The sequence below is a fragment of the Otolemur garnettii genome, unplaced genomic scaffold (assembly GCF_000181295.1).
Source record: "Otolemur garnettii isolate 467f Iridium unplaced genomic scaffold, OtoGar3 scaffold00156, whole genome shotgun sequence".
Classification (NCBI taxonomy): domain Eukaryota; kingdom Metazoa; phylum Chordata; class Mammalia; order Primates; family Galagidae; genus Otolemur; species Otolemur garnettii.
In genome coordinates this window covers 206,686-216,200 of record NW_003852551.1, presented here as the reverse complement: position 1 = coordinate 216,200, position 9,515 = coordinate 206,686, and the positions used below count along the sequence as shown (strand labels likewise).

General features: G+C 47.2%; 1 protein-coding gene across 1 annotated transcript in view; it reads right to left on the bottom strand.

Moving 5' to 3' along the window:
- The window catches only part of ELOA (elongin A), a 16,939-nt gene extending 11,996 nt beyond the window's left edge, over positions 1 to 4,943 (bottom strand). Inside the window, exon 1 of the mRNA XM_003799753.3 lies at positions 4,753 to 4,943. Within this exon, the coding sequence (XP_003799801.2) occupies positions 4,753 to 4,905 (153 nt within the window). The 5' untranslated portion in view covers positions 4,906 to 4,943. The remainder of the gene's footprint in view (positions 1 to 4,752) is intronic.
- Positions 4,944 to 9,515: the final 4,572 nt, after the last annotated feature.

Below are 9,515 nucleotides of genomic sequence, written 5' to 3'. Positions count from 1 at the left end.
GTGGTGGCTCATGCCTGTAATCCTAGCACTCTGGAAGGCTAAGGCAGGAGGATCCCTTGAGCTCAGGAGTTGAAGATCAGCCTAAGCAAGAACGAGACCCCTCTCTCTACCAAAAATAGAAAAGTTAGCTGTGCCTGTAGTCCTAGCTACTCAAGAGGCTGAGACAGGAGGATCACCTGAGCCCAGAAGTTTGAGGTTGCTGTGAGCTAGGCTGAGGCAAGGGCACTCTGGCCCGGGCAAACAGAATGAGATTCTGTCTTTAAAAAAAAAAAAAGATGGCATTCCAGAGTCAGAGACAGGCTTCACATCCAGCTCTGTCACCTCCTTGCCAGGTGATTCTGTAAAAGTCAGACAGAAACCTCTCCAAACTTCAGTTACTGTAATCTGCAAACAGGAACCGGATCCTGTTTCTACTTCACAAACTATGAGAATTCACTGAGACAAGCCGTGAGGAGTCCTTAGTCATAGTGCCTAGGACACTCTGAAAGCTCAATAAATGATTACTCATCATTTCATTCATCAACTGACAGCTCTTTAAATATTACACCCTTGATCCTCAACCCGATGTTCTTCAGCCAATCCCTCCTTGTTCCATTTCTAACAAAAGTCATGATTGGCTACGCTTTTCTCTAGGGAATGCTCCTGTGTGTATATAAACATACTTATTATGTTTACATATAATTGTATGCAACATACATATGTGTTGCATAACACATAAGGAGTGCTGCAAAGTACAAGTAGTTCAAAATAGATAACTGGGGCTACCTTTGCATTTAAATATTAGATAATAAGACATGTTCTTTTTTAAGCATGGCCCAGGCTATTCTTAGTATGCCATATTGCAATTAGGTGGAGTTAAAAAGTATGTTTTTCTTTTTCTTTCTTTTTTTTTTTTTTTGGAGACAGAGCAGCCCTGGGAAGAGTGCCCTGCTGTCACAGCTCACAGCAACTTCCAACTTGGGCTCAAGTGATCCTCTTGCCTCAGTTTTTTTTTTTTTTTTTCTATTTTCAGTAGAGACAGGATCTTGCTTTTGCCCAGGCTGGTCTCAAACTTGTGAGCTCAAGCAAACCACCTGTCTCGGCCTCCCAACATGCTAGGATTACAGGCGGGCGTGAGCCATGCCCAGCCAAAAAGTATGTTTTTCTCATCATTCTACTTCAATCATTACTTAACATGGTCATTAAGCAGAGTAACTGGATCACAGTGATAATCTTGTCTGAGAATAAGTTAGAGGCGAACTGGTGTATCTAGGAATTTTTATCATCATAGTTGAGTGAAAATTATCCTCTACTTTGAACTTGATTACCACTACCACCTAACTCAGGAAGAATTTTGTTTTTTGTTGTTCAAGCTATGGATGCAAAGACTATTGCCAATTCATTTTATTAAATGAAAATTTAAAAATCACCAAAAAAAAAAAGTTAAAAACAAGTGGTTCGGCCACAATGCCATTCCCTGGAAGGGTTAGGTTGGAAAAATTTATATATCATTTACTGAATGTCAACTGCTCTGCTAAGCACACACATTACCTCATTTCACCCCCACCCACCAACTCTATAGAGTGGATAATTCTCCCCATTTTACGGATATTAAAACTGAGCCCAGTGAGGTTAGGTAGCTTGCCTAACAAGCTAATAAGTCGAATGTGTCTACCATAGCATGTACTACCAAGCCAGAACATCCAAAATAACACTGCCCTTAGGTAAAGAAAATGGAGCAGCAACTTGCATACCTGAAATAAAGCAAAAGAGTTCCTCCTCACTATTATCTTATTAGTCCTCATAGCAAAGGAGGTTACCAGGTGACAGGGCCCTAGGACCTCTACAAAGCCAATTATTAAGGATGAGGCTAGAAGTCACTGTGGGTGTTCCTCTCAAAGCCTATCACTAACTGGAAGAGTAAATGCTGCCTTTCTCCTCTTTGGGGGACTTAAAAGCAGACAAAACTAAAGCCCTCAAGATTTTCAAACCAATTAAGCCCAGTACAAGAGAAAAGGGGCTTCACAACATCTCCATTTTCAGGAAATTTCAAGAAAGACCAAAGCAGTAACAAGGCAAATGCACTTTGGGCATCTTAGGTGGATGAAAACTTGCTGTTATCAAAGCAGGGTACCAATCCTAGCGCTTGCAAGAAGTATTAAACTCTCGTAGAGTATAGCCTGAGGAACGCTGTCAGGCAAAGAGCACAAATGTTTGTAATGTTCACCTCTAGTTCTCTGCCTGCCTTCAAACTGTATCCTTGGTAGTCTTCACTGTCAAAATGCAATGTAGGAGAGGTAACTGTTACCAGTCATAAAAATCAGCCTAGATCATAGAGGAAATCAAACCGAAAACAAGAGTTACAGCACGTTTAAGACCAGAAGATCCACAAACATAGGTGTGGAATAATAATGGCTTGAAAACAAGAAATGGTTGCAAATTCAATACTGCTATATAATCATCTTGCAATTTCACAAACAACCTGTGGGAGCTTGCTGGGTTAACAGAAGGTTGAGAGGAAAAAGGCCGGTGTGCCAGCTTGCAACTTTCTCTCTGTAGTTAACTTATTTCTGAATGCCAACTATTATGCCCGTTGCAAAAATGATCTCCCAACATTTTTCCTCATCTTCAGAATGCTCACTTCACAGCCTAAAGCCCGAAGTTCAGATTTTCTGTCTGGGAAGAGAAAGCCCAAATGCTCAAGATACCAGTACCACTAACAGTTTAAATAGGCAAAATAAGCCTTTTCCTAATTTGATATTTCATACACAGAGCTACTTCAAAATTTAAATTCTAGTAGATAAGTGACTATCCATACTACATATAACAATTTTTTTTCCTGATAGAAGTAAAGACCAAAGGGGGGGGGGAGGGGATTATACAACACTGATTCAAAGTTTTAAAAGTCAGTGACAAATCTTACAGTGTTTAGGAAAACAAACTAGTTACTCAGAAATAACAACCATTTATTAAATGTCCACAAAGGGTTATTGTGAAAAGAAACTTGTAAATATGCCTGGCCATTAGGTACTGAAGGCTCAATAGAAAATACAGCACAACTGAAGCTATTTAAGTGTTCACAGATTTAGAACTAAAATGGCTTCTTGAAGAAATGGATACTAGAGCTAGAAATGAGTGAGGGGAGTTACAAAGTAGCTTGATGGTGAGAGGCTGTGCGCACCCTTTGGAAAGGGAGAAACCTCACTTCTGACCAGCTAGAACAAGGAGAAGAGAAAGGGTCTCTTCAAGAAAAAATTCTGTAATCCTACCACTCTGGGAGGCCACACTGGAGATCAGGTTAGAGACCAGCCTAAGCAAGAGATCCCTGCTCTACTAAAAATAGAAAGATTAGTTAGTGGACTCCTGTGGTTCCAGCTTCTTGGGAGGCTGAGGAAGGAGGATCGCTTGAACCAAAGGAGTCTGAGGCTGCTTGTGAGCTAGATGGCACACTGCACTCTAGCCTGGGCAATGGAGTGAGACTGTCTTCAAAAAAAAAAAAAATTACACACACAAAAGTAGACCCTCCATTAAAGAAAAAAAAAATCGGCAGAATGGCCATTAATATGACCAGCCTAAGCAAGAGATCCCCTCTCTACTCAGCACAAACATCAAGCGTGGTACTTTAGCCTTTTAGTTTAGTCTTAGGACCAAGCAAGCGAGGAAACACTCAGCGAAGAACCTCCCCCAAAGCCCGTAGCCGGTGCCTCCCTCCATTACTTCCTCTTCCACCAGCACGCTGTGGCTGTGATCCGACTCCCAGGACCTGCGCGCCCCAGCCAGAACGCGAACACAGAATGTCAAACACCTTAAGTGTATTCATCGATGTATTTCAGTTTTTTTTTAAAAAATCTAACAGCCACCAGACACTCTCCTGGAGGCAATGGAGAAATTGCATAACAAAGATGGGAAGGGAGAAAGAAGAACGCTTTAAACTGCTAAATTTAACGTTCACTTTTTATAAAGAAACAACAAAAACTAGTTAAGCACAATTAAAAATGGTTGCCCATCACTCCAAGAACGAGACTTGGTAGCTCCAACTTTTCTATCAATGCCAGAAGGAATCTGGCTGCAACTTGTAATCCTCCCCACCTTTCTTTCTCAATCCCGACCTAAGTTTTAGGAGTACAGCTAGGTGACGGGAGGGCTTATCTTGTTTTGAAAGCGAAAGCTCCACGCTTTAACATACAGCCAGGAAGCAATCTGAAAACGTATCTGGGAACGCAGGACCACACACCGAACCCAGGCTCCATCTAGCACAGGGGGCACCATCTCCTCGCCGCAAGCGTCCCCTGTCACCCAGGAAATCAGAGCCGATTCCGGGGAGCCGTGCGGAGCCAAGCACGCTGCGGGCACCGCGGGCCGGCAGAGTTAACTCCAGGGCTCGCGCCCTCCGCCCTCGGCGAGCTCTCCCGACAGCAAACAGCTGGCTCGGGACGCCGAGGGACCGCGCGGAGCCGCCGGGCACGCGGTGCCCGCACCGGAGCGCGCCCCGGCCGTCGGGAGCCCGCGGGCGCTCCCGTCCCGGGCCGGGAGGGGGCGGGGACCGGGCCGCGGTGTCCCGGAGTCCGCCGTACTGGGTCCCGCCGCGCGGGCACGGCAGACGCCGCAAACTTTACGCCCCCGGCCCCGCGAGCTCGCTGGGGCCTGGCTCGGGGTCCGAGCCCCCGTGGCCCCGGCGGCCAGTCGGGAATCGGCCGCACCCAGACCCGCGACCGTTACGGGGCCCGCGCCGCGCCCAACGCCCGCCGCGCTCCCCGCAGCTCACTCGCTCACCTTTTTAGGGTCCGGGTTCGCGGCCAGGCGCGCCTGCAGCTTCTCCACAACTTGGAGCGCCGACTCCGCCGCCATCGCTGTCACTGGCGCGGCCTCCTCGCCGGAACTGGGCTCGCGTCGCGTCCTCGGGCCGCAGCTCCGCCCTCCTTGCATCCCCGGCGGAGACGGAAGCGCTACTGGCCCCTTCCGGGCCTCGGTTGGGGGGGCGCGGGGCGAAGGGGGCCGAGGACCTCAGGCCCCGCCCCCAGATCGTGGGGGACAGGTCCCCTGCGCCCACCCGCACCCGCCGGCGCGCCAGCCTCGCGCCCCGGGCCCAGGTGCGCGCGCGGCGAGCTGGGGCCTCTCCGGCCCCGGCCGAAGGCGCTGGCCGCAGCCGGGCAACTCCGCTTCTTGCCCTCGGTGTGCTGAGCCAAAGCCCCTGGAAACCCTCTCGGTGGATAGCCGGAGACAGAATGAGGCCACCGCGCCCGACCCTGGCTTATAAATCCTAACCCCCTCCCTACGCCTGGGCTGTGAGCCACGCCCTAATTAACACCTGTCAGTGGTCCCAGGCTACCGCCTGGCTCCGGGAGTCAGCGGATATCAACGCTAGCGGCCACCCTCGGCTGAGCCCACTACACGCCAGTAGTTGGACTATCTTTTTAAGCCTCGATCCCACCTGATGAAACGAGTTGTCTCCATTTTACAAATGAGGAAACTGAGGCTCTGGAAGATCGAATTAGCTTGCAAGTGGTCACATAACAGGGATGAGGTGAAAATGTAATCTGAACCATAGAAGTCTAGGTCAACTATGAGCGTACACTTCTGAATAGGTCCAGAAATTGAAGACCAAGACTTTTGGATTTGTCAAAAGCCAAAAAGCTTAGTTCCGTAAGGCAATAATAGCCCGTGTGTATCGCTCCCCCCGCCCAACAGTATCCGGCACGAGGGATCAGATAAATACTTCTTGAATGAATGGATGGATGGGTGGGCAGGTGGGATGGATGACCTGCCCAAGAGCAGAAGGGCCTAAATCAGAGCAACCCAAGACATTGTCCTTGAGGCTACTTAGTCTCATCCTCGAAGTACTACATTTTAGGATTACTAATATTACTACTAAGAAGAGCAACTAAACAGTGGAAAATTGGCTTAGAATACCTGCATAAATCTCACTTGATTAGATCAGAGTAGCTCTTAATCAGATCTTCAGCTGCAAATTGACAATACACCTAGTCTGACCTCTGACCTCTGTCCCAAAGCAAGAAAGCCCAGAAATTCTTCCAGGTCCCAGCTCTAGAAGAAAAAAACCTTAAGTATAAGTTCTTTTTCTTTTTCTTTTGAGACAGAGCCTCACTCTATCGTCCTGGGTAGAGTGTGGTAGAGTCATCACAGCTCACAGAAACCTCAGTCTCCTGAGCAATCCTCTTGCCTCAGCCTCTCAAGTAGCTGGGACTACAGGCACCTATTTTTAGAGACGGGGTCTCGCTCTTGCTCAGGCTCCTCCCAAACTTGTGAGCTCAGGCAGTCCACGCGCCTTGGCCTCCCAGAGTGCTAGGATTACAGGTGTGAGCCACTACACCCGGCCATGGGTCTTGCTCTTGCTCAGGCTGGTCTCAAACTCCTGAATTCCTGAGTTCAAGCAATCCACCCACCTCCGCCTCCCAGAGTGAGATGGGATTACAGGCATGAGCCATCATTTAGGGACTTAAATGTAAGTTATTTCTTCCAATGAACATTATTCACTCACAGTGCTGAGAAGCCAGTCCTCCCTACCATGTCCCACTCCTCCATTTGGTGCGCCCTCCCTAGGTCCCTAAGCAACTCTTTTCAGGGTGTAAACCGTCCATATATTTATGTGTCTTGGCACTGAGTTTTTTATTGATGGAGTGCAGTAACTGACCTGTCCACCTTTCAATCTCTGCCACCTAGCATGACACAAACAATATGATCAGCACTGAAGGTAAAGGCCAAACAAGATTAATGACCACCACCCATGTGGTGTCCAAAGACTCTTCTGAGGGATGTAATGAAAAAAATCATTGAATTATGTACCAGGAGACTTGGATTCTAGTTCCGGCACTAGGGTTGCCCTCCTCTGCACAGAATGCTTTTACATTTTAAATTCCTTCAGTTTTGAAAATGTAGCACTGGTGTAATGGGAGATAGGCCAATTCTTGAGGCAGAATTTGCTGACTAACTGACCTGGCACATGCTTGGGGCCCATGGAACATTTTGCAAACCCAGGGAGATATCAACAACCAAAATGTAAAGAAATAATGAACGCTGCACGAGTTTCCTGTAGAGGGTGCACCATCCCCTGACCCATCTATGTGTCAGCCTGCAAAATGCTCTTAAACTTGAATATATGACTTCTAGGATAAGCAGTTAATTATATATTTGTCATTTTCAGATTTTTTAATAAAAAGTTTTTAATATGAAAGCTATAACCCAATTATAGCCCAAGAAGAAGACGAAAGGAGAGAGGGAGGGGAGAGGAGGGGAAAGGGAGGGGAGGGGAGGGGGGAGGATGGTTGGAGGGAGGGTAATTGGTGGGACCACACCTACGGTGCATCTTACAAGGGTACTTGTGAAATTTACTAGGTGTAGAATATAAATGTCTTAACACAGTAACTAAGAAAATGCCGTGAAGGCTATGTTGACCAATTTGATGAAAGCATTTCCAATTGTCTGTAAAAGCAGCACATTGTACCCCATGATTGCATTAATGTACACAGCTATAATTTAATAAAAAAAAAGAAAGAAATTAGCAAGTTATAAAAATTGTATTCTATATGAACTCACTGGGAGATTACCATTGTAATCCGAGGTATACACAAGGGTGTTTAATGTGGGAATGAGTTCCCTAAGGCTCTTTTGTCCACTTTGAATCAGCAACATTTAACCCACAGGTGACACTCAATAAAAGTTCGTTGCAAACTGAACCGAGGCCAGGCTAGTGGCTCACACCTGTAATCCTAGCACTCTGGGAGGCAGGGGCGGGTGGATTGCGCTGAGCTCACAGGTTCAAGACCAGCTTGAGCAAGAGCGAGACCCTGTCTCTAAAAATAGTTGAGCATTGTGGCAGGCACCTATAGTCCCAGTTACTCAGGAGGTTGAGGCAAGAGGATCACTTGAGCCCAAGAGTTGGAGGTTGCTGTGAGGTATGATGCACAGGCACTCTACGGAGGGTGACAAAGTGAGACTCTGTAAAAAAAAAACTGAATTATTATTACATTTAAGGCTAGCTCAGAGTATTAGCTGAAAACCTTTGAGGGGCTCCTGAACTTTCCTATCAGCACTATGGAGTTGCTATTACTGAGAGTAATTAGAAGAATTATCTCATTCTGCTCAGGGATGTGTTTAAAGCTATCCTGAGGGAGAAAGATGGGCAGGGAGGCTCTTCTGCTTTGTACACTTTTTGAGTTTTTGCAGCAAGTATGGGCCACTTTTATCATGAAAATAACTTAAAGGTATTTTAATTTGGGTCTGGGCATGGTGGATCGCACCTGTAATCCTAGCACTCTGGAAGGCCGAGATAGGAGCATCACTTGAGCTCAGGATTTTGAGCCCAGTCTGAGCAAGAACAAGACCCCATCTCTACTAAAAATAGAAAAATGAGTCATGTGATGGTTCCCAAGTAGGAGCTAAGACCAGAGGCTGAGACTGGAGGATCGCTTGAACCCAGGAGTTTGATGTTGCAGTGGGCTATGATGATGCCACTGCACTCTGCCTGGGGTGACAGAGTGAGGCTCATCTTTACTTATTTATTTATTTATTTATTTATTAGAGATAGAGTCTCACTTTGTCGCCCTTGGTAGAGTGCCATGGCATCACAGCTCACAGGAACCTCCAGCTTTTGGGCTTAGCTGGTTCTCTTGCCTCAGCCTCCCAAGTAGCCTGGACTACAGGTGCCCACCACAGTGCCCGGCTATTTTTTTGTTTGGCCAGGGATGGGTTCCAACCTGCAACCCTTGGTATATGGGGCCGGCGCCCTACTCACTGAGCCACAGGCACCGCCCAAGAGTGAGGCTTATCTTTAAAAACAAAAGCAAAGTCTGGGCACGGTGGCTCATGACAGTAATCCCAGCACTTGGAAGGCCGAGGTGGATGGATTGCCTGAGCTCACAAGTTTGAGACCAGCCTGAGCAAGACGGAGACCCCCATCTCTAACAAAATAGCCAGGTGAGGCGGTGCCTATGACTCAAAGGAGTAGGGCACCGGCCTCATATACCAGAGGTGGTGGGTTCAAACCCAGCCCTGGCCAAGAACTGCAAAAGAAAAAAATAACCAGGTGTTGTGGTGGGCGCCTGTGGTCCCAGCTACTCAGAAGGCTGAGGCAAGAGGATCTCTTTAGCCCAAGAATTTGAGGTTGCTGTGAGCTGTGACAGCTATGATGCCACAGCACTCTACCAAGGGTGACAAAGTGACACCCTGTCTCAAAAAAACAAAGGAAAACAAAAAGGCTCAGTGCCCGTAGCTCAGTGGTTAGGGTGCCAGCCACATGCACCGGGGTTTGTGGGTTCAAACCTGACACAAGCCTACTAAAAACAAATAAACAAAACCAGCCTGGCATTGTGTAGGCACTTGTAGTCCCAGCTACAAGGGAGGCTGAGGCAAGAGAATCGCTTGAGCCCAAGAGTTTGAGGTTGCTGTGAGCTGTCACACCATGGCACTCTACTGAGGGCAACATAGTGAGTCTGTCTCAAAAAAGTACCAACCAAGAAAACCCTTAATTTGGAAAAGAATAATTGCAGGCTGGCAAATATAAGGGTGATTAAAAAAAA